The 26,099-nt window shown below is 29.6% G+C and overlaps 5 protein-coding genes across 14 annotated transcripts in view; all 5 read right to left on the reverse strand.

Moving 5' to 3' along the window:
• The window catches only part of LOC122269433 (zinc finger protein 271), a 249,420-nt gene that overhangs the window by 96,041 nt on the left and 127,280 nt on the right, over positions 1-26,099 (reverse strand). The window lies entirely within an intron of this gene.
• Positions 1-26,099, reverse strand: part of LOC107436172 (endothelial zinc finger protein induced by tumor necrosis factor alpha) — a 251,571-nt gene that overhangs the window by 15,821 nt on the left and 209,651 nt on the right. For 2 of the 10 annotated variants that reach the window (XM_071185041.1, XM_071185040.1), the window contains exon 2: positions 2,225-2,419. Coding sequence is in view for 6 of the 10 variants with exons in the window: in XM_043042578.2 (XP_042898512.2) it covers positions 1,314-1,967 (654 nt within the window). In the remaining 4 variants the exon portion in view is untranslated. Of the gene's footprint in view, positions 1-1,085; positions 2,420-10,525; positions 11,981-14,990; positions 15,200-17,442; positions 17,615-22,413; positions 22,480-26,099 lie in introns of those variants that run through there. The other 8 variants (XM_071185044.1, XM_071185038.1, XM_043042578.2 and 5 more) reach the window with 8 other exon arrangements.
• On the reverse strand, positions 13,481-13,957 carry LOC122268198 (zinc finger protein 391-like). The gene has a single exon (XM_071185309.1). The coding sequence runs from the start codon at positions 13,955-13,957 to the stop codon at positions 13,481-13,483; it is 477 nt and encodes a 158-aa protein (XP_071041410.1).
• On the reverse strand, positions 13,954-14,710 carry LOC122269431 (zinc finger protein 391-like). The gene is made up of 2 exons (XM_071185310.1): positions 14,388-14,710; positions 13,954-14,299 (listed from the first exon to the last, which is right to left on the reverse strand). Exons 1-2 carry the CDS (start codon positions 14,708-14,710, stop codon positions 13,954-13,956), a joined length of 669 nt encoding a protein of 222 aa, XP_071041411.1.
• The window catches only part of LOC122271941 (zinc finger protein 850-like), a 27,482-nt gene continuing 17,604 nt past the window's right edge, over positions 16,222-26,099 (reverse strand). Inside the window, exon 3 of the mRNA XM_071185311.1 lies at positions 16,222-17,204. Within this exon, the coding sequence (XP_071041412.1) occupies positions 16,310-17,204 (895 nt within the window). The 3' untranslated portion in view covers positions 16,222-16,309. The remainder of the gene's footprint in view (positions 17,205-26,099) is intronic.

Here is a 26,099-nt window from a genome sequence, read left to right on the forward strand (position 1 = left end):
AAAAAAAAAAAAAAAAAAAAAAAAAAAAAAAAAAAAAAAAAAAAAAAAAAAAAAAAAGAGAGAGAGAGAGAGAGACAGAGAGAGATTCTATTTTGTTTTCGCTAGCATAAGAAAGAATATAAAAAAAAATTTCTTTTTTAAATTTAATAAGCCACAATAAAGTTGGAACGTTACCGTGCTACACTGAAAAAATCTCCAGTGTAACTGATGATCGTGTTGATCTGCTAGCAGTCATTCTTCTCAAATAACAATGCCCCCCTATCAGTCTTTGCGTTCTCGAATAATCAGTGCAAAAATTCTGTTTCAATAGGGACTTCTTTTTTCCGGAAAATATTATTTTTAGCTTTAAAGTTTTGTTTTATGACAATTTTTTTCCTATTTCTCTTTTCATTTCTCTTTTCTTTTTTTTTCTTTTCAACTTTAGCTTTTTTCATTACTGTTAGTCAAATTTTTATATTTCTAATAAAATTTCTTAAATATTTCTAATTATCTTTATTATCTTAAACATTTCAATTGAAATTTTTTTTCCTTTTACTCCAAACCAATAATACAGCTAAGTTAGGATTATTTTTCAATAACTATTAAATTTATTTATATATAAAATATTTATATTTGATTTTTTTTTTAAATTTTGCTATTTGGCTAAATAATCACTACCCGTTAAATCCCTAGTAAGATAATGCAAATATAATACCTTTTTCACTGATTAATTGGGTAACAACAATGAATTTTGCAAATCAGACAGACTGTATATTTATGATCAGTGACCAGCTTAAACACTTTAGAACTACTTAACATAATATATTACTTTGCTCAGACATTTTAGCGAGCTTTTTCTTTTTTAGAAATTCAGACTACTGCGCGTCGGCAGAAATGCGGTCAAAACACTGTTTGCTAAATCCCTATGTCCTGTAATAATCAAATATTAACCAGTGTCTCATTCATCCAACTATGAAAATAATATTCTTCAGCAGTGATAATTTGCAAATTTGTCTTTGCAAAGTTAAATTACATTTTTCAACAACAAAAATTGTTTTACATAAACTACAAGAATAAGATTTCTAAGCAAAAGGAAAATATCTGTGGACAGCTAAACCACTAAAACTTTTATTACACTCATTACAAGAATAAAGATGTGGGTAGTAATAGTAAAAATATTTTATACATGTTACTCGCATGTGTGATATTGTGACTAATCAGTTGTTCCTCGGTTAAAAACTTCTTATTACATGCACTAGAAGAAAGAGTTTTTTCTTATCTTCATGAATACTTTTGTGCTCAGTCAGTCCACTGCCACATAAAAAACTTTTATTTCATATGTCACATGATTGAGGTTTTTCATCATCATGAAGGCGACTATGACGACCAAGATTTGACTTTGTCGAGAAACTTTTATTACATACACTACAAGAATAAGGTTTTTCACCACTATGACTGTGTCTAACTAAACGTTCTTTCAGTGAAAAACTCTTATTACATATACTACAAGAATAAGGTTTCTCCTCACTGTGAACAGAACTGTGCTTAGCCAGATTACTGCTATGTGAAAAACTCTTATTACATAATTTACAATGAAAAGGTTTCTCACCAGTATGAACACGTCTGTGCTGAGTTAAATAAGACCTATCTGAAAAACTCATACTACATATGGTACAAGAATAAGGTTTTTCTTTCGTATGAATACGAATGTGTCGAGTCAGATCAGAACTCTGTGAAAAAACCTTACTACACATATTACAAGAATAAGGTTTCTCACCAGTATGAACACGTTTGTGCTTTGTCAGATTGTGCTTATCTGAAAAACTCTTATTACATACAGCACAAGAATATGGTTTTTCACCAGTATGAATACGAATGTGTGTCATCAGATCGCGGCACCATAAAAAACTCTTATCACACACAGCACAAGAAAGAGCAGGTTTCTCCTCAGCCTGAACATTAAGAAATTTGCTGTCGTTTAAACTCATACTGACTGTCACCTTATAGTAACAACTAAATAATCTTATTGAAGCCTCTTATATGAGCTGCAATTGTAAGGTTTTATAAGGTCTTATGTCAGGTTAAAATAGATATAATAGATGAGCCACAATAAATATTTTACAAGAACAATGTTTAAGTTACTGATATGAATTTGAATATTATTAGATATTATAATTTTTTTTAAAAATCTAAAATCAATTAAATCTATTATGAGTAATTAAGAAAAATTTAATGTTTTCATCACCTCATCTAAGCTATACAATGAAATGATTAACAAAGAAATATGCAGTATTAATATAGTCTTTAGGCAAATTCCTTTCTTCAATTTTTCACAGCGAAGTTTTAAGATGCCAGACAATCTTTTTCTTGGCTATTACCCTATGTTAACTTCAAGTGCCATGAAACACTGGACATGTGTATCGAACTGAGAAGGGCAGCTCTGAAAAAAAAAAGTACGTATTTCTAAATAATGTATAGACAAATGTATATATTCTGTATAGATGTATATCTCTAGGAATAGAAAAGGGTACTCACAGTAAGTTTTGAAATATTATTAAATTGTGTTATATTTCGTAATAACTGAACTTAATCCCTCGCAATACTAGTATTTAAATTATTCTCTTAAACTATTTTATGTATATCTTTCGAAAAGTAATTATCAAAAAATGAGAAAATTTGTAGTTTATAAAAAATAATTTAAAGGCATGCTAAAAAACAATCTCTGAACATAATTTTTTTCTTCCAATAAAGTACACTTAAAAAAATGAATAATTGATAATTAACTTGAGAGCTTTCTCTATAGTTTAAACTGAAAATTATGAAAAAATGAACATTTCGGTCATGGGCTACAATAGTGGGACGAGAATACGCATTCTTTCAGCAGCAATACTAGCACAAATCATAATTCAACTTGAAGGTAATCTTCGTTTAAGCAAACGAAAGCATTTCTCATGCATTTTGCTTAGCAATGAAAATTTTAAACCCACTTATCTCAAAATTTGATTCTTTTGAGTTGTGCCGCTATTGGAGCCCATGAGCGATTTAAAGATTTTTTTTTGTCTTTCTAAAAAATTATTTCAAAATTTATATAATTGCTTAAAAAATTTATTAATATATCCCCTTCTTTGAAAAAAAAAAGACTCTTATAAAAATTTAACCAGTGGAGAATAATACTAACTGCATGCATCAGTATACGTAATAGTAAACAGAATCAAACCTATAAACACTAATTTTGCCAGTGTATAATTATTTCAAAAGTGAGTTTTTTTTTTTATGGGATTGGTGTGAAAAGGCTGTGTTTTTAAGGGATGGAGGCTTATTTTTTACAAAAGGACACATTTATAGGGATCAAAGGGTGCCCTTCTAAAAACAAATTACGAAAATTTAAAAAAAAAAAAAGGTTTTCTATTGTTACTAAAATCAAAATTTCTTTTATGTAGGTGTGCATTTATTATTATTATTTTTAAATTATTAGAAATTATATAATGGTACTATTCTTCTATATGATCTTATATTTGTCTTTTTAAATTGCTGGGTTTTAGTAGTAGACAAAATTCTTTTAATTCGAATTTATTAAATATAAATACTCTCTAAAAAAAATATTTTCTGAAACTAGGGAAAATCCACAGTAGTTGGATTCTTTGCTTATGTCAAAAGGTGCAATGCGTAAAACAAAAAATCTTTCATAACTTTTTTTTATTTATTTATCAAATTCTTTTGAATAAAATACCAACCTTAATGGCTAAAAAGGATGACCTTTAATATACTAATTTATCAATGCTAACTAATAAGTAAATCAAATAAATAAACAAAAAATGTACTTTCTCTGAATAAACATACATCTTCTTTCAACAACTTTGGGTTTTAGGCTATCGAAATTCAGTGTTGGGGGCTGAAAAATAGGGTCGTGATTAGGGATGGAACGAACGCCATTATTTGGCAATCCTACTTGGCACTTTCGCTGAATAGGCCAACAAAGTATTATTTGGAAAATAATTTTTCAACACACGGTTTTTTAGAGGAAATGAACAGATTTAATAAAGAATAAACTAAAATTGAATTTTTTAATACGTATGATTAGAAACTGTTTTTACACATATTTGTTAAGTTCTAAAACTCACTAACTTATGTTCTGAAAGACGCATGGAAAAGCGAATTTGAAGAATTAAAAAGCTTACCAAAGTTTTGTAACTTTTTATTTATATTTAGGCAAGTCAATTTCATCGTTTTTTCGACACTTTATGTTTTAAAAGTTGAGAACTTTTTCTGTTTCAACTAACATTAGAAATTGTGTTTACACATAAGTTAGTAAGTTTTAGAACTTAACAATTATGTTCTGAAAGACGCATGGAAAAGCGAAATTTGAAGAATTGAAAAGATTACCTAAGTTATGTAACTTTTTAATTATACAAGTATGTATTTAGGTAAGTCAATGTCATCGTTTTTTCAACACTTTATGTTTTAAAAATTGAGAACTTTTTCTGTTTTAACAAAAGCGAAACTTGCTTACGGATCGTTTTTTAATAGACTTTTATTTTCATTTTTAAGGTGATAACCGTTACTCTCAACGTTTAAGTTCAAAACAAATTCTCTCTCTTTTTTTTTATTAACTTTTCTTTCTATCGGCGTCTTTATTATGACAGCATTTTTCAAAAAGCGTTTTTAATAAACGTTATTCTTTTAGGGTTACTTTTTTCAAAAAATATGGCAATGTTAAATTATAATTTTTAACGTTGAATCATTCGTTCAAAAATAAAGAATGATTTTTGTTTTCTGTCGAGCATTTTCTTTATCAAAAAACTTATGTTTCTGATACAAGGCGAGTAATGAGAGTGTTATTTATCAATCTTTACTTTTTCTCCAAAATACAGTCATTAAAAAACGTTTAGCTTTAAAAATCAGGAATGTTTTGGTTTCTATCAAACTTTTAATTTTTTAAAAAAATCCTTTGATCTTATAGACATTTCTTTTATGACTCAGCAGGATTTCTATTCTTCTTTATTCTTTCTTGATAATACGGTAGTTGGAATAATGAGATGTTTAGTTGTAAAAGTTTCTTTCGAAAATTAAGGAAACTTTTTTTCCCCCGGAAAATATTATTTTTAGCAAAGTTCCATTTTAAGAATTAAGAAAACATTTTTACTATTTCTCTCTCTCTCTCTTTTTTCAATAGCTTGCAATTCTACTCTCGTGCAGGAGTAGTAGATTAATAGGACATTCAAGTGAATGTTGTTTCAAAGAAAACTTTATTGAATTCCATCTTGAATTTGCCGAGAAGGACAGCTGTGATCTGGCTTGATTCAACGACGAGTTCGTCACAAAACATTGGATAAGTCTCTTCAAATCAAGGTTATTTTCAAAATGTATAAAAACTCAAAGAAGGAAGACCTAGTCAAGGTATTTAATCGAATCTACAAGGATATTAAAAATGATTCAGAATTTGAATAATTAAATATTTAATAAGTACCGCCGTAGAAGCGGAAAGGGGAACTTAAACAAAACGAAATTCAAGTACAGTTAAAAAAAAAAAAAAAAAACTAAAAGTAGAAAGACTCGAAAAAGAAATGCTTTTACTAGATCTAGCGAAAAACAAAGCGGCCGAACTTAATCCTCCCAAAACAATAAATAATACACTTGAAATAAACATCGAAAATGTTATACACTTAGTATTAAAACTCTTATCTCTACCAGTTCCATTGAAACCTGAAAATTTTAATAAAATTTTTTCATCCTTGGAAAGAACTTTTGCTACGTAAAACATATATGAGAGGCTTAAAGCCGAAATTTTAATCAATGTGCTAGGTGAGAAAGCAAATAGTGTATTGTTATACATTGAAGATGATGATTTAAAAAAAAAAAAAACATCAAAAGTTAAAAGCTTTAATATAGAGCGATTTTCAACAAACTCCCCTAGAATGTTCAAACAACTTTAAAATTGCATCAAAATTTAAAGAAGTAAAGAAGAAGCAATTTATATATTCAATTTGCTACTAGCTTAAATTCAAATTTCGAGTGTTATTGCAAATTACGTTAAGGTTGAAATATTTAAATCTTGATGTAACTTAATCATATCTGATAAAATAATTGAGACATTAAATAAAGAGATGGCCAGTTATATTCTAATCCGTCAGGGAGAAAATTGGTTTAATCCTATCGAGTTAGTGCGAGAATTAGACATTTATATTACGTCTAAAAATATGTCATACAGAGAAGCTTCCATCCCCCACAAATATGCGATAAACACTTTCTTTCGAAACGAAAACAGAAACTTCAGAAAAAACCACAAGGTTCATTTTTCTCAAACGATAGATAAACAAAGTTATGCGAAGAGACATTGTTATGTTTGAGGTGAAATTAAACACTATGCACGCTATTGTGAGAAGAAGAAAAAATTATGATTCCAGAAGCGATAACTCTGAAAGAAAAAAAAACCCTCCCAGTGATAACTAAAAAAATGAAAATTTTAGTGTTAATTCCAGTAAGCCATTTGGAGAAAATAATTTTAAACACGAATTGAAGTATGCTCAAATTTATGTGAATGGGAATCGAGTTAAAGCAATAATTGATTCAGGTGCTGAACAGTCGGTGATTAATTCAAATAAAATAAATCCGCCTCAATTTGAAATAATCCTTGTATCTTGTTTTGGTGCAAACAAGAATGCAGACTCATAGAGGTTGAAATGCCCATAAATCCCAATATGTCAGGGTCGAAGGTCAACGTTGTTGTTTCAGGTCGGTTCGTAGCCGAGTGTATTATTACACCCTCGATTTATGAGCAATTAATAAAACTAGGTCAACTTTCTTCTAATTTTAATACTCAAATCATAACCTTTGAGAGTGAAGATTTCTGTGAGCGTTGTGGTTTCAATATTAATGACTCTTCTTGTGAATGTTTTTTGCTTAATATCAACGATGTGTATAGTAATGATGAACTTGATTTAACACATGTTAATGCTGTTGTTGTTAATTTACGTCGTACTAGAGCTGCACAATGGGCTATTGGCGACGGTNAGTTAGTAAGTTTTAGAACTTAACAATTATGTTCTGAAAGACGCATGGAAAAGCGAAATTTGAAGAATTGAAAAGATTACCTAAGTTATGTAACTTTTTAATTATACAAGTATGTATTTAGGTAAGTCAATGTCATCGTTTTTTCAACACTTTATGTTTTAAAAATTGAGAACTTTTTCTGTTTTAACAAAGGCGAAACTTGCTTACGGATCGTTTTTTAATAGACTTTTATTTTCATTTTTAAGGTGATAACCGTTACTCTCAACGTTTAAGTTCAAAACAAATTCTCTCTCTTTTTTTTTATTAACTTTTCTTTCTATCGGCGTCTTTATTATGACAGCATTTTTCAAAAAGCGTTTTTAATAAACGTTATTCTTTTAGGGTTACTTTTTTCAAAAAATATATCAGATATATTCAAAAAAATATACAGCAAAATATACGGTAGCACAGTTTAACGAGGACCAATACCGCACACCCTCGGTCCCTACGCAGACGGATCCAAGTGGTCACCCACCCGCACACTGACCGCAGCCAGTGATGCTTGACTTCGGTGATCTGCTGGGAACCGTGTCTTAACGATCAGTCCACTGCGGGACCACATGTTAATGACTCTTGTATTAGTAATGAACTATCAGTGTTGATTAATAATTACAAACCAAACAAAATTTAAGATACTAAGTTGACAATGAAAATTATTTTAAAAGATGACATCCCAGTATAGCAAAGAGCTAGACGGTTATCTTTTTCTAAAAAACAAAAAGTAAATGATCAGATATCCGAGTGGTTAAAAACAGATATAGTTAGAGAGACTTGCTCTGATTATTGCTCCCCAATAGTTCTTTTCAAAAAGAAAGATGATAGCCTGAGTTACCAAAAATTAAATTAAAAAATAATTAAAGATAGATACCCCTCACGGCTAATTGAAGATGTGTTAGACAGGTTGCAGGGTGGCAAAGTATGTTGCAAACTTGATTTATGTAACAGTTCTTTTTTCTTCTTCATATTGACTTGGACAGTAAAAAGTATACCTCATTTGTGACACCTGATGGGCAGTATGAGTTCAATAAAGCGCCATTTGGGTTGTGTAATAGCCCTAGTACGTTCCAAAGGTACATTGTGTGAGAATGATACTTACTTGTTAGTGGTTCCCCAACCAATGCAGACTGACATTATCAAAGCCACACATGTTAATGGTCATTTTGGTATTGGTAAAACCCTTGATATACGTAAACAAATCAGCGTTGAATCCATATTAGTAAATAGGAAGGCAGGGAAAAAAGAAGGGTTTTTGAACTCCGATTCCTAAGAATAATATTCCCTTAGATTACTACATTGATCCTATGCCTTCAACCAATAAAAACTATAAACATATTTTTACCGTAGTAGATGCGTTCACTAAGGTTGTATGGTTCTATCCGACAAAATCAACGCCAAGTCAAGATGCAATAGATAAGTTGAAAACTCAACAAATAACTTTTGGGAAGAATAATTATTGACAAAGGTACAGTGTTTACTTCATCAGATTTTGAGACTTATTGCCAAGATGAAGGTATCGAACACGTGAAAATAGCAACAAGCATTCCTCGTGGTAACGGGCAACTAGAAATAATGCATAAACTCCTCATACCTAAACTGGCAAAACTGTCTACATCAGATCTTACTATACTGGCAAAACTGTCTATATCAGATCCTACTAAGTGGTACAAATTTGTTCCAGCAGCACAGTGTATCATTAATTCTACAGTTTCTCGAATCCCTCAAAAAATACCATTTCATATCTGCCAACATTAGAGAAATAAAATAACGGAGATTTTACTAGCCAAATCTTTTAGGTTACGAGTAAAGTTTTGATACATGATGCATAATCATGTAAGTCGAAAAGAGAAATTCAAAATGGGAAATATAAGCACTTACATTTAGCGAAGTAAAAAATATGTATAGATATCTTTATCTAAAGAAGATTTTTTTAAACCATTATTTTTAATTATTTAAACTATTAACACTCAACATACTGCAGTACTGGCAATAGCAGTATCTGTTGAGGAATAAGAGAAGTATTTTTGTCATCGGCGGATATTTTATCACCAAATTTTTTTTTTTTTTTAATTTCTTCAGCAAATACAGAGAAATTAGTGAATATTGGGGTAAACAGGGGATAGTCGTAAAATACAGGAGTCGTCTTTAAAAAAAACAGGACACTTGGCAGGTATGCCATTTCAACTCTTAACGGGAGAAAAAATGACAACAAAGGAGGACTTAAAAATTCTGAACGTGTTCGAAGAAGAGAACATAGAATCCTTTATCCAAGACAGAGAGAACATTCGAGAAGCTAAAAAGAATATCTTGAAGATCCAAGAAGAGAACCGCAGGCAATACAAAAAAAGAAGGAAGAAAGCAAATGAGTATCAAGTAGGAAATTCAGTTGCAATCCAGAGAACTCAGTTTGGATCTGGTCTCAAATTAAGACCGAAGTTCTTCGTTTCTTACCAAATAAAAAAAGTAAAGAAGAACGGTAGATACGAGGTGTTAAAAGTCGGAAATCATGAAGGACCAAATAACACTTCATCTTCAGCTGACGGTATGAAACCGTGGTCAGTAAATTTTAAAAAAAAATGTTTTTTTTTATTCCTTGCTTTCTCGTCTTTCTTTTTTCAGATAACTGCTTCCTTAGCTGATTCTAATGGAAAAAATGCGGACATTTGCAAATCAGGATGGCTGAAATATAGTCGTTTTAATTTACCATCATCCTCGAAACCACCTACTTCCATGTTGAAAGGACCCAGACTGTCCAAAATGGAAAAGTCCCGGAATACACACACATATATATATATATATACGTGTGTGTAACATAAAAAGCTTCAATTAATCTTTTCTGTAAATCCTTTCCTTAATTTATTATTTAAAACGAAATGTTTTCTCACTCTTTTAAATTCACATTATTTTTTGGCTCAATTATGCATTAATTAAAAGTAGGACATTTTCCCCTTTGTTTTTTGTGGGAATCGCGCGACTTATTTGATAAACCAATTACAATTACTAAGGTTGCCCTCTTTCCCTAAATCGAAACATTTAGGCTGGAGCACAATGAAATTGTGTCTCATTCCCTCTGGTCATTCATCTGAAAATGATTAAATAAAATTAAATTGCTCACTTTTGAAATCCTGTGCCTGTTTTCCTGCTTGCCAGAATGCCTTCATTTCAAGTCGACAGGATTAGGAAGGATAATATCTGATTCACGAGCAATGCCAGCATCTCGCAATCTCAAAAAACTTCAGCCATTCGATTGTATTCTTTTTTATTTATATATATATTGTTAGATTCAGATAACTATGCATCTGTAGAAATTCGGCCAAATAAGGGTTTGCTAAATATCCAAGCACTATAATAATCAAATATAAGCCAGTGTCTCATTACACTATGAAAACAAGCTTTTTCAGTAGGGATAGTTTGTCTGAGCACATAAGAAGAAAAAAAATAGTTTTACATAATCTACAAGAATAAGATTTCTAAACAAAATGAAAAAACTGTGGAGAGCTATAATATAAAAAACATTTATTGCACTCACTACAAGAATAAAGTTAATCAGCATTAAGAACAAAAATGATGACAGTTACTGTAAAAATATTTAATGCTACTTGTATGTGTGGGATTATGACTATTCAGTTGCTTCGTGGCTAAAAAATTCTTGTTACATACACTAGAAGAAAAAGTTTTTTCATCTTCATGAATATGTTTGTGCTTAGTCAGACCACTGCTACATAAAAAACTTTTATCTCATATGTCACACAAATGAGGTTTTTCATCTTCATGAATATGTTTGTGCTCAGTCAGACCACTGCTACACAAAAAACTTTTATCTCATATGTCACACGAATGAGGTTTTTCATCATCATGAAGGCGACTATGACGACCGAGATTTGACTTTGTCGAGAAATTTTTATTACATACACCACAAGAATAAGGTTTTTCCCCACTATGACTGTGTCTAACTAAACGCTCTTTCAGTGAAAAACTTTTATTACATATACTACAAGAATAAGGTTTCTCTTCACTATGAACATAACTGTGCTTAGTCAGATTACTGCTGTGTGAAAAACTCTTATTACATAACTTACAATAAAAAGGCTTCTCACCAGTATGAACACGTCTGTGCACAATTAGATTGGACCTATCTGAAAAACTCATACTACATAGGGAACACGAATAAGGTTTTTCTTTTGTATGAATACGAATGTGTCGAGTCAGATGAGAACTCTGTGAAAAAACCTTACTACACACACTACAAGAATAAGGTTTCTCACCAGTATGAACATGTTTGTGCTTTGTCAGATTGTGCTTATCTGAAAAACATTTATTACATACAGCACAAGAATATGGTTTTTCACCAGTATGAATACGAATGTGTGTCATCAGATCACGGCACCATAAAAAACTCTTATCACACACAGCACAAGAAAGAGCAGGTTTCTCCTCAGCCCGAACATTAAGAAATTTGCTGTCCTTTAAACTCATACTGACCTTATATCAACAGCTAAATAATCTTGTTGAAGCCTTTTATATGAGCTGCAATTGTAAGACTTTATAAGGATGTCTTGCACCAGGTTTAAATAGATATTATAGATGAGCTACAATAAATATTTTACAAGAACAATGTTTTGCTAATGTTTAAGTTACTGGCATGAATTTGAATATTATTAGATATTATAATTTTTAAAAAAATCTAAAAGCAGTTTAAGCTATCAGCAGTGATTAAGAAACAAATGCATTTATGTTTTCATCACCTCATCTAAGTTACACAGTGAAATGATTAACAAAGAAATATCATGCAATATTAATATAGTCTTTAGGCAAATTCCTTTCTTCAATTTTTCACAGCGACAGTAGAAACTAGTTTTAAGATGCCGGACAGTCTTTGTCTTGGCTATTATCCTACGTTAACTTCAAGTGTCATGAAACACTGGACATGTGTATCGAACTGAGAAGGGCAGCCCTGAAAAAAAATATGCATTTCTAAATAACGTATAGCCAAAATTTTGTAAAAATGGTATCTTATTTTTACAAAAGGACACATTTATAAGATTCAAAGGGTAGATAGGGCGGGCTGCCCTTCTAAAAAGGTTCAAAAGGAATATCATAGAAAATTACAGTACTTAAAAAAAAAAAGGTTTTCTATAGTTAATAAAACAAAAATTAATTTATGTAGATGTACATTTATTTTTCATAAAAAAAAATTATTAGGACATAAACAATGTTAGCATTCATCTATATCTTACATTTGTCTCTCTAACTTATAATGCTTGGTACATGAATGCTTGGGTCCAGCCGTAGACAAAATTCTTTTAATTCTAATTTGTTTATACTTGTGCATAAATATTTTAAAAATGCTACCATCTCTTAGAAAAATATTTTCTAAATCCACAGTAGTTGGGAAAATCCACATTAGTTAGATTCTTTGTTTATGTCAAAAGGTGCAATGTGTAAAACAAAAAATCTTTCATAACTCTTTTTATTTATTTATCAAATTCTTTTGAATAAAAGGCCAACCTTAATGGGTAAAAAGGGCAACCTTTAAATTACTAATTTATAAATGCTAACTAATAACTTATTTATATGCAAAAAACATTTATGACATTTTTTTAAAAATCTTATTCAGTTGCTGGACATTGGGTATTTGCCTGATTTTTTTTGGCTAAATCACTATTTGTTAAATCCCTAGTTTGAAGATATTGCAAATAAAATACCCTTTTCACTGACTAATTAAATGACAACACTGAATTTTACAAATCTGACTGCATATTTATGATCAGTGACACTCTTAAACACTTTAAAACTACTTAATATTACATTGCTTAGACATTTTAGTAATTTTTTTTTATTGTTGTTGTTAGATTTAGGCAACTGTGCATCGGCAGAAATTCAGCAAATGAATATCCAGATCACTGTTTCCTAAATCTCTCTGTAATAATCTAACATCATATGTAATAATGAAATATCATATCATCAAGTCTCATTCCTTCAGCTACAAAAATAAAATTCTTCGGCAGGGAAAACTTGCAATTTATCTGTGCACAATAAATTTACATTTAAAAAAATCGTTTTATATAAATTATAGGAATAAGATTTCAAAGCAAAATGAAAATATCTGTGGACAGCTAAACTACTATAATGCAAAAAACTTTTATTACAATCATTACAAGAAAAAAGTTATTCAGCAGTAAGAACAAAAACGTGGACAGTTACAGTATTGCCGGTCTCCTGTATGAATGAGATTGTGACTAGTCAGTTGTTTCTTGGTTAAAAAACTCTTACTACATATGGCACATGAATAAGGTTTCTCTCCAGTATGAGTAAGACTATGTCTGATTAGACGTTCTTGCAGTGAAAAACTCTTTTTACATACACAACCAAATTAAGGCTTTTCACTGCTATGAACATGTTTGCGTTCAGCCAGTAAAAAACCCATAGTACATATGTCACAAGAATAATATTTTTAACTTGAATGCTCGCCATTGTGTTGAGTTAGATGTTCCTTTTGTGAAAAACTCTTACTACATGCACTACAAGAATAAGGTTTCTCTTTACAATGAATACGACTATGCTGAGTCAGATTACTGCTGTGTGAGAAACTCTTATTACATAAACTACAAGAATAAGGTTTCTCACCAGTATGAACACGCATGTGTATCATTAGAGGAGACCTATCTGAAAAACTCATACTACATAAGGAACAAGAAAAAGGTTTTTCTTTAGTATGAATACGAACGTGTCGAGTCCGATCAGAACTGCGTGAAAAACTCTTACTACATAGACAACAGGAATAAGGTTTCTCTTTACCATGAATACAACTATGCTTAGTCAGAGCATATTTCTGTGAAAAACTCTTATTACACAAATGACAAGAATAAGGTTTCTCACCAGTATGAACACATATGTGTATCATTAGATGAGACCTATCTGAAAAACTCATACCACATAAGGAACAAGAATAAGGTTTTTCTTTGCTATGAATACAAGTAATGCGTCAAGACTAGAACTATGTGAAAAACCCTTACAACAGATATTACAAGAATAAGGCTTTTGACTGCTATGAACATGTTTGTGTTGAGTTAGCTGTCTCTCCTGTGAGAAACTCATACTACATACACTACAAGAGTAAGGTTTCTCTTTACTATGAATATAACTATGGCTAGTCAGAGTACTTTTTTGTGAAAAACTCTTATTACACAAACTACAATGAAAAGGTTTCTCACCAGTATGAACACGTCCATGTGCCATTAGATTACCCCTAGTTGAAAAACACTTGCTACAGCTACATAAAGGACAAGAATAAGTTTTTTTTTTGAGGAATACGAATGCGTAGATTCAGATGAGAATTCCGGGCAGAGCCCTTATTATACACATTACTAGAAAAAGGCTTTTTATCAGTATGAACAACACGTCTGTGGTTTGTCAGACAGCTCTTACTTGAAAAACATTTAATACATACATTACAAGAATAAGGTTTTTCACCAATATGAATATGTTTGTGCACTGTCAGATAGCACTTATCTGAAAAACATTTATTACATACACTACAAGAATAAGGTTTTTCACCAGTATGACTACGAATGTGTGTAATCAGAGACCGGCTACGTAAGAAACTCTTATCACACAAAGCACAAGAAAGAGCAGGTTTCTCCTCAGCCTGAACATTAAGAAATTTGCTGTCGTTTAAACTCATACTGACTGTCACCTTATATCAACAGCTAAATAATCTTGTTGATGCCTTTTATATGAACTGCAATTGCAAGGTTTTATAAGGATGTACTATCTTACGCCAGGTAAAAATAGATATAATAGATAAGCTACAATAAATATTTTACAAGAACAATGTTTTGCTAATGTTTAAGTTACTGGTGTGAATTTCAATATTATTAGATATTATAATTTTTAAAAAAATCTAAAAGCAGTTTAATCTATCAGCAGTAATTAAGAAACAAATGCATTTATGCTCTTATTACCTCATCTAAGTTATACAATGAAATGATTAACAAAGAAATATCATGCAATATTAATATAGTCTTTAGGCAAATTCCTTTCTTCAGTTTTCCACAGCGATAGTAGAAATTAGTTTTAAGATGTCAGACAAGCTTTTTCTTGGCTATTATCTTATATTAACTTCTAGTGTCATGAAACATTGGGCATGTATATCGAACTGAGAAGGGCAGCCCTGAAAGAAAAAGTATGTATTTCTAAATCATGCATAGCAAAAAAATTTTAAAAATTGTATCATATTTTTACAAAAGGACACATTTATAGGATTTAAATTGCAGATAGGACGGGCTGCCCTTCTAAAAATGCTTAGAAAGAACACCATAGCAAATTAGAGTATTTTTTAAAAAAAGTCTTCTATTACTAAAATCAAAATTTCATTAAGTAGATGTGCATTTATTAATATTGTGCATTAATTAACTATATGATCTTATATTTGTCTTTTTAAATTGCTGGGTTTTAGCAGTAGACAAAATTCCTTTAATTCTTATTTATTAAATATAAATACTCTCTAAGAAAAATATTTTCCCAAACCAGGAAAAATAAACAGTAGTTGTATTCATTGCTTATGCCAAAAGGTGTGATTTCTTTGCTTATGCCAAAAGGTGTAATGCGTAAAACAAAAAAATCATCATCTTTAATAACTTTTTTTTTTATCAAATTCTTTTGAACAAAATCCCAACCTTAATGGCTAAAAAGGGGGACCTTTAATTTACTAATTTATCAATACAAACTAAAAAACTTATTTATACAAAAAAAACAACATTTATGATATTTTTTTAAATGTTATTCAGCTGCTGAACATTTGGTACTTCAAATATAAATACACTTTTCATTGATAATCTGACTGCATGTTTATGATCAGAGACACTCTTAAAACACTTCAGAACTACTTAATATTACAACTGTGCATCGGCGAAAATTCAGCAGACGAATATCCAGTACTTTGACATTTCACTGTTTCCTAAATCACTTTGCCCTGTCATAGTCAAATATCAAGTCTCATTCCTTCAACTACTAAAATAAGATTCTTCAAAAGTGAAAAATTGCAATTTGCTGTGCACAATTAATTTACATTTTTCAAAAAAAAAAAAAAAAAANAATAAAAAAAAAAAAAAAAAAAAAAAACTAGTTTTACATAAACTACAGGAACAACATTTCTAAGCAAAATGGAAATAACTGTGGACAGCTAAACTACAATAATGTATAAAAACTTTTATTACACGCATTACAAGAATAAAGTTATTCAGCAGTAAGAACAAAAACATGGACAATTATAATAAATTATTTATTGCTGGTCCCTTGTATGAATGCGATTGTGACTAGTCAGTTGTCTCTTGGTTAAAAAACTCTTGCTACATACACTACAAGAATAAGGTTTTTCACCGGTATGAATACGTTTGTGATCAGTCAGTCCACTTCTACGTAAAAAACTCTTATTACATACGTCACATGAATATGGTTTCTCTCCAGTATGAGTGAGACAATGTCTAATAAGACGTTCTTGCAGTGAAAAACTCTTATTACATACACAACATAAATAAGGCCTTTCACCGCTATGAACATGTTTGTGTTCAGTCAATTCACCCTTACATGAAAAACTCATAGTACATAAGTCACAAGAATAAGCTTTTTCACTTGAATGCTCGCCATTGTGTTGAGTTAGATGGTCCTTTTGTGAGAAACTCTTACTACAGACACTACAAGAATAAGGTTTCTCTTCACTATGAATATAACTATGCTTAGTCAGATTACTGCTATGTGAAAAACTCTTATTACACAAACTACAATAAAAAGGTTTCTCACCAGTATGAACACGTCTGTGCACAATTAGATTAGACCTATCTGAAAAACTCATGCTACACAAGGAACAAGAATAAGGTTTTTCTTTAGTATGAATACGAATGTGTCGACTCAGATGAGAATTCCGTGAAAAACCCTTATTACACACACTGCAAGAAAAAGGCTTTTCACCTGTATGAACACGTCTGTGCTTTGCCAGGTTGCCATTATTCGAGAAACTCTTATTACATACACTACAAGAATAAGGTTTTTCCCCAGTATGAATACGAATGTGATGCGTCAGATCACAGTTCCATAAAAAACTCTTATCACACATACCACAAGAAAAAGGTTTCTCATCAGAGTGAATTTTAACCAATTTGCTATCTTTTAAACTCATCCTTTATATGGTTATGAGGGTAATTATAAGGTTTTATGAGGGTGTACTATCTCATGTAGGTTAAAACAGAGAAAATCTACAAAAAATATTTTACAAGAATAATGTTTTTCTAGTGGTTGAGTTACTAATGAATATGGATATTTTTAGACATTATAATTAAACAAAAAATGTATTTATGTTCTTATCAATTCGTCTAAGTTACACAATGGAATGATTAAAAAAGAAATATATTAAAATACCATGTAATATTATTATTATAGTCTTTAGGCAATGAAAATTTCTTTCTTTAATTTCTCGTACCAGCAGTAGAAACTAATCTTAAGATGTCAGACAACTTTTCTGTAGCCCCTGTCCTATAGTAACCTCAATTGTAAAGAAAGAAGGCAGTGCTTTTGACTTCGAAGGAAAACCCTGAAAAAAATATATATATTAAGTAATGTGTTGCATATTATAGTACATGAAAAAAATTTCTATTGATATTAAAATATAATGTAAGATATATACAGTGAATCCTCTGTTAAGTGGACATTCTCGGGACCGAAGAAATTGTCCGTTTAAGTGAAGGGTACGCTAATAACAAAGTTTAACAACCTAGAATTTTTTAGAATATTTTAAAGGATATAGAAATAATTAAATAATCTACAATAACTATCTACATGGATATTTATTTAAACTTTAAAAATATTTTTCTATGCAAAAAACAATTTATTTAAAAGATTCTGTCAGTGTCCAGTTATGTGAGTGTTTGCTTTGCGGAGAATATACATAATAGTTTATTCATAGAATATTCACAGGGATTTAAAAATGAGTCCTATTGAGATATGTGATTGAGCTATATGTCCTATCGAGATTGGGAAAAATATGTCAATATGTTCGTATTGAGTAGCATCCGTTTTGCAGGAGTGTCCATAATAAGAGGTTTCACTGTACACATATATGTATGTATATAATATCCAAAATGAAGAGAAAACATGGACAATTAAAAAAAAATTAACAAAAATCTGGGATGGGAAAAAATCACTTCATCAGCTCACACGATTATATCCGCAAAAAGGAGTGCTCTCCAATATTGTATCAATATACAGGGGTGTGTTTAGAAGAAATTTGGGTCCATTAACGGGCCCTTCACAAAATATCTTTTCATAAAAACCGAGCCTTCACAAAATATTTTAACTTAAAAACGGACCCTTCACAAAATAATTTATCTCTTAACAGGATCCTTCACAAATTTGTTTATCTTCATTATTGTTTTGTTAATAAAATAAACCCTTCCCAGGAAGAGGGGGAAAGAAAGACAAATGTAAACGAACTAAGTTTTGTCTTCGGCAGACGATTCTTCCTTTATTCGTCCAAAATGAATATTCTGTGCTAAGCAGTAGAGGCTAAATACCAAATATTCGTAGGTTGCATCTCTAATTTAGTAGCAGCAATTGCTGTTTATTTCTTAAAATTAAATTTTTTTATTATAATTTTACAGTGTTGTACAGTCTTATATGTCTTTACAATTTAAAAACTCTTTGAACAAGTTTTTTCCAATAACAGGACCCTATTTACACAAATTCACAAAAGTCGGACCCTGTTTGAACGAATGTGATTTAATGTTTATTTTATATTCACAAATTAAGAGTAATTTTTTCACAATTTTACAAAAACGGACCTTTCACAAAATGTCTGGACAGACCCCTGTTATAGCAAAACCAAAATATATCAATACAATAGTGTGAGGAGCACTCAAAAAAAAAAAAAAATTGAAACAAAATAAAACACATAAAGTAATAGATATCACGTAAAAAAACAGAAAATAAAATGTAAAGAAAACACAGAGCAGAACACAAAATAAAATCTGTATAGTGAGTAGCTAATTCAAATGAACTTACATGAACGGGAAAATTTTCAAGAATGATTTAGAATATTTTCATAATAAAATTGCAGCTAATTGCCAACAATTCTTGAGATTTGTTATATTTAAAGCTTTTAATGATGTTAAAATCTTTTAATGGAAACAAATTTTTTAAATTTACAAGTATATTATGAAATTTGATATTATTGAAAACAGGGTTTTGAATGTTAATAACAAAATATTAATTACCTAAGTTTCCGTTGTAGTAAATTAGCTTGGTTTAGTTAAGGTAATTTTAATCTTATTTTGGCTTTTACAGGTAAACAAAAAATTTAGAGTGTAAATTAACAAAAGAAAAGTTGATAATAAGATCTTGAAGTTTATAAACAGGGAGATTTAAGGGGACAGGCGGTTTAAGGGAGATAACAAAATTTTTCATTGGTTTAATATTATGATGTTTATTAAAATCTTTTTCATATTAGAAATAAAATTTACATTAATTTCGTCACTATTAAGAGAACTTTTATTATTTCCTGGTCCCCGTTTACCTCGATTTGTAAGCTTATCTTTAATATGAAAGAGCAAGCAAGTTCAGAAGTTATACAAATTAATCTGTGTATGTTGGAAGCTATTGTTTAGCCCACACAGCAAAATTATTTTGTATAAAAGCATGTAGTAATTTTCTTTTTGTAGTCTTAAATCAAAATCTTCTACTATATCTAAAGCATTAATTTTCACACTGTTAAAATGCTCTCTAAAATGATTCAATTCCAGGTCGTTGATAATTTTATTACAGTTTATATCTCAACGGTGTTGATTAATTCGAATATTTTGAGAGTTACTGGCTTGTACAACATATTTCATATTACAAAAACCACAGGTTAACATATAAATTTACAAACAGATTTGGAGCTATCGTTATTATGAATTATGTGTATTTTGTCAATGTTAGGGAAAGTTTTACATCTTTTATCACCTCATGCTTTATAACACAGAAAAATTTCGGATATTGAATACAATTCAAAAAATCTTTTGATTTCAGAGTAGCAGGATGTCAATCTGAAGAACGCCTCTGAATTAGGCTCTTCGTACCATGTACAACATGTAGAATATTTAACATCTCTTTTGTATATATATATAGAACAATAAAGACAAAAAGGATAAAAAGAAAATTAATAACTTATTTACTGCGCATAAGCTGCAAGTATATAGAACTCATAGAATAAGTTTAAAATATAGAGAAAACATGGAAAATAATAAAAATTAAAGAAAAGAGAAGAAAAATTATTATAATGAAATATTATTACAGTACAGAACCCGTTATCCGGAAAACCAAAAAACCGGAACAAAATTCGATAAATTTTCCCGCCATTTTNTTTGTAGCCATTCCGAAAACCGGAAAAATCAGTTATCCGGAATAGCGATGGTCCCGATTGTTCCGGATAATCGGTTCCCTACTGTAATTATAAAAAAATTTGTTTTCTGGCTTTTAACACAAAATATTTTATTTTATTTTAGTTGTTAAATCTTCCTCTTCTCTTTTCTTTAATCTTTAGTATTTTCCATATTTTCTCTGCATTTTTAATTTTATATATAAGCATTTAAAAAAAAAATTATAAGACAAAATTAGATTTTTAAAAAAAATATAATACAATGGTAGCATTCATCTATATAATGTTATATTTATCAATTTAAATTGCTTCGGTTTAATTGTAAACCAATTTCTTTTCATTCTAATTTCTTAAAATATAAATACCACACCTCTAAGAAAAATATTTTCTGAAAAGAGGAAGAATCCACAGTAGTTGGATTCCTTGTCAAAATGCAGGAAAAACAAAAACAAATAAATATTTCATCTACAATAACTTTTATCTCAATAATCATATTCTTATAAACTAAGTTTGAATCTTAATGGTTTTTAAAAAAGGATGACCTTTAATTTACTAATTCACCAATACTAACTACTAAGTAAATCCCATAAATGAACAAAAAAATTACTTTCTCTGAACAAACATACATCTTCTTTCAACAGATTTGGGTTTTTGGCTATTGAAATTGGGGATTGGAGACAGGGAAATACAGTCTTGATAGTTATTTCACTTTCGTTGTATTTAGCCACATCTCTGGAAGCTTAAAAGCGAATTGAAAATCTTTTACATACTATATATCCGAAGATTTCTTGTAAAAATTAATTTATAATAAGGAGAGAAGAAATATGGGTAAAAAAATTATACATGTAGGGTTAAAAAATTTTTACCCCCTTTTTAATTAGTTGATTTTAAATGAAAAAATTCAAAATTTAAGAATATTTAGGGTCCGTAATATTAATTTCAATTTTTTTTTCTCTCTTTTGTATTTAGTCTTAGTTTTGGAAGTCTATTTTCATTATTTTGTATTCAGTAATACCTAATTTAAATTGATGTTATAATTTGTGTAACTTGAAATTCTTCCCTTTTTTTTATCCTTAAGCAATAAAAAAAAATTACATGGAATTTTCTTTGGATGAAGTAAATTTATAATTGCATAAAAAAAATATTTTGTCCGCTACAAAAATTTACAGGTTATGATGTTAAAAAATGCAAAAAGAGAATTTAAAATTAAGGGGTCCAACCTTCAGACAGCTTTCCTGATCGAACTCCAAATAATTTGACATATAATGACATGATTTCCAAATTATTGCTACCCTCTATATTTTGATAGTCAAAAATCTTTAGCGTCGAAAAGAAGGGTAATTTTATTAAGAAATAGTACATATTTATGTCAGACTCTGTAACTTAAATTTAGCAAATATGGCATATTTAGGTTCAACCATTATGATATGCACTTTGTGAAAATCCTATCTTTAGTACAAAAGTTAATACTGATGACAGCTTTTGTATTTTCCATACTGTATGCAAGAAAGCATTTAGTTTTGAGGCGTAAAGAGAAACAAAATTGAAAGGTTCACGCACTTTAGCATAGCCATGGTAAACTTGCAGTACAAGTGGACCACTGAATTGGACGTTCCTTTTTTGACACGCCAGTTTTTACCATCATGTCAAAAACCAAGATCTTAGTTGGCAATCAACAAACTTTTACAATCAACAGAAATAAAATTTAAGAAGAAAGATCAAAAGTTAAACATAAAGAAATGCGATCTCTTTTTCATGCATTAGAATAATGCTATAAAGTTTGGCGAGTTGCTGGGCAAACATTTTAATATTATGCTTCTTGCCAGAAAAATCATCTATATAAAATAAAAAATTATTTCTATCAAAAGTAATAAAAGTTTTGATTGGAAAAAATTATAAAAAGTTTTAATTTTATTAGTTCAAGATTAATAAATATTCTAAAAAGAAACTTTAACTAAAAAATTATTCACTACACTTACCGCCACTAAAATTATGTGCAGGTTGCTGTTATGGTACATCTACTGCATTGAGTTTTCAATCTCATCCTACAAAAGTAATTTTAATGTTTGAATTTAAAAAGAAATGTTGTTTTTTCACTTCAAATCTGGCTCGTATCATTGATGAAAAATTTTGTTAAAACAATCTCTCCATCTCTGTTTTTGCCATAATTATTTACATTTGTAAACGTTATCACATAAAATTGAAACATCATAAAACGCAAACGATCTGATTGGTTCAAGTGTGAATTGCTCTTAATCCAGGGGAAATTTTCTTATCAACGGAGAGAAAGGATTGCTGATATTTCAGACAACAGCGATTTCTATAGCACATGAGCATTTTTGAAAGATTTTTTAAGGAAATTAATGATACAGTAGAGCTTGCGATTGAATGTGTCGTTTCATTGCTGATAACTTCCATTATGTAATAAACCCACTATCTTTGCGATTGATTGTGCCGCATCAATTCCGATACCACATGAGCATTTTAAAAGATTTTTTATGGAAATTAATGATAAGATACGATTGATTGTGCTATTTCATTGCCGATAATTTTCATTGTGTAATATACCTATTATCCTTCAATCACTGCAATGTTTTTCTTTTTAATTTAATCCTTGCGGTTTTTTTGGGAAACATTATTTTTAGGAGTTTATTTACTGATTTTTTCATTCATCTTTCTCCCTTATTGTCATTTGGTATGGGTGGCGTTTCAAAGATGAAATACTGTTTCATATTTCAGCAACGAAACAAAATCGAACATCAGCCTACATTTTGGAGGAGTTATTTTTCGTCAATAATTCATTTTACTTTATGACCTTAATAAAAAAACAAAGCTAGCCACATTTGGAAAAATATTGAAACTGTCAATAAAAAGGGGCAGAAAAGTCATTAAAGAATATCATATCGGCTAATGATAAAGATACAAAAAATTTTCATTCAACTAGATTGAAAGAATAATAAATATTGAATTTTATTGTGCTTAAATTTATAGGAAATTCAATACCATACAACTTGTCAAACATTTACTTAAAAAATAAACAGAAGTTATTAAAATGTTAAGGATGTAAATGTTGTGGATGTTATATGACAAAGAGAGGTTTTCGCCCACCAATTCATTTTAGTTGCTAAATGGCAACCGCTATACTCACCCTTCAGATAGTGCACAACAATTTTAATTCAGTTTTATTTAACAAAGTTCTCAGTAATAAAGCTCAATTTTCCTTATAGAAGAAAATTTAAATTAGTTACACAGGAATACGCTTACAAATGACTCCCAAAGGGGTAAAAGAAGTTTAAAAATAATTGGTAAGCCATCATTCTTTAAAATCTAATCTATAATGTAAGTAAAAAAAGTGTTACATTTTAACATTAAAATTTCAATTAATGATTGCTTTACTTTATGAATTTTTGGTAAATTGTGTTTTTATAAGCATTAAAGCAAATTACCAATTAAAGTTTGAAGAATAAATTTAATTTAAACATAATTAATTACAAATAAATACAGAAAGTTAAAAATGAAATTAGGATCATTGTACAGCCATGCTTCACCGACCGTGCCACGAGCTAAAAATGTGGATATACTTGGTTGCTTGTAGAAAAACTGGTTTTACGTCACTCCTGCAAGTTGAAGTAAAAGTTCGTTTTTTTTGCATCACCAAGTGAAGGTGAGATTACAGGGCCAGGGCACCGCCGCAAATTAAATAAATTATAATTAGTTAATTTTAAGCAAATTTATTTAAAATGTTTAAATAGTTATACTATTTTTTTATTTTTATGACATATTGATTAATTATTCATCAGATGTTTCATCGAAATTAATAAAATAACAAAGATGTGGCTAAAAATAATACATTTGGTTAGAAACTACAACTTAAAATCTTCAAGAAAGCAGTTCTGGATTTGAATAAAAGTTATTTGATATAGAAAAAAATTTACATTAAACATTATTCAAATGAAAAGTTATTTTTATGACATATATTTATTTTTAACTAATTATAAACATACTATTCATCTGGCATACTCTTTAAATTTTATATCAATAGTATTTCAAGAAAAATTTCAAATATAATCCTGCACTATCAAATACAAAAAATTGTAACTATGTGGCCTATTCAGCGATAAAATATTAATATAAATTCTGTTACAGTTATCATTTTAGAAATGAGGAGCTAGACTCTTGTAAGATAAAAAAAAAATTGAAAATGTATCACGAACATTAACAGGAAAATGGCCCGTCCACACAGACGTCAGATTCAAGAAATTCGTTGTCCGGGGGAAATTTTTGACCCCCCAGGACGGGCGGATTTTTGAGCCCTGATACGTATATATACACACAATGTTCTTCCGAAGCGTTTTTAGAAGGGCAACCCCCTTCTTTACCCATTTCGTAAAAATAAGCTGCCACCCCTTAAAAACACTGTCTTTTTATTCATTTTCCATTTTAAAAAAGATTAATTTGCTATTTAAGAAATAATTACACCCAGGTAAAAGTATCTATGTTTAAAGGTTTAATTCTGATTACTATTACAAATATTTATTTTGTTACGATTATTCTGAACTGGTTATATGTTATCGATTATTTCTTTCTTACTGCTATGAACTGCTATGGATAGTAATAAAATTTTAAATGATTTTAAACTTAAAAAATATTTTTTGAAAACATTTTTTTTTATAAAAACACTCCTCTAAATGTCAATTTTCTCATAATCCTTAGTTTAAATTATATATAAAAGCCTTCAACTTGTTTATCAATATGTCATTTTTTTTTTAGAGTTTACTTTCTTTTTTTTTAAATTTACGCAGATATTATCATATAACACACCTTTAATTATTTTTATAAACTACAAATTTTTCTCTTATTTTGATAATGAGAGAGCATTATTTTTAAACATACACAAAAAATAGCATTAGAAGGTAATTTGAAAATTGATGAGAATAAAATTCAGTTCCCCATAATATTACAAATTTTGGGTGCTGTGCCCTTTTCTCAAAGAAAGCATCTGGCTCTTTTTTATTTAAGAACTCAGATATACAATAATCAGAAAGAAATAACCCCTTCAATCAACCATTAAAACTATGCTACTAATTGGGAGCCCTGCATTTGGCTTGTTGAAATACTAATCAATATATATGAAATTCAATCAAGAAGCAATCATGTAATAGTAAAAAAAAAAATTAGTAGTAACACTAGGATGTCATTGAAAACAAAAACAACAAAGAGTATGATGATAATCATACACAAATTTTCAGCAAAACTGAAAGAAAATTACCACCAAACCTTAACTCTATTGTAATATCAAGAGATATAAATTTTGTTTAAAGTATAAAATTAGGTTATTTAAAACTTATACTATTATTTCCTTAATAACAAATATTTAGTGTTAGTAACAAAAAAGAAAATTTAAACGTTGGTAACTAAAATGGGGAGATTTCCGTATTGTGATCTGTGGCAGAATAATCGCCAATTCTTGGAAACTTCCGGGCAGTGGCCTGCAAGAAACTCAGGGTTGGGTTTTTGACGTCAAAAAGTGGTTTTTGACATGACAAGGGTATAATACTGGTTTAAACCGTCAAAAATGTCAAAAACTGAAGTTTGCCCAGAAAATATATAAACTTCAAAACTACCAACAGTTGCCATGCATTAGATTGAAATTTAATTATACTAT

This window comes from Parasteatoda tepidariorum, chromosome 9 (assembly GCF_043381705.1).
Source record: "Parasteatoda tepidariorum isolate YZ-2023 chromosome 9, CAS_Ptep_4.0, whole genome shotgun sequence".
Taxonomy (NCBI): domain Eukaryota; kingdom Metazoa; phylum Arthropoda; class Arachnida; order Araneae; family Theridiidae; genus Parasteatoda; species Parasteatoda tepidariorum.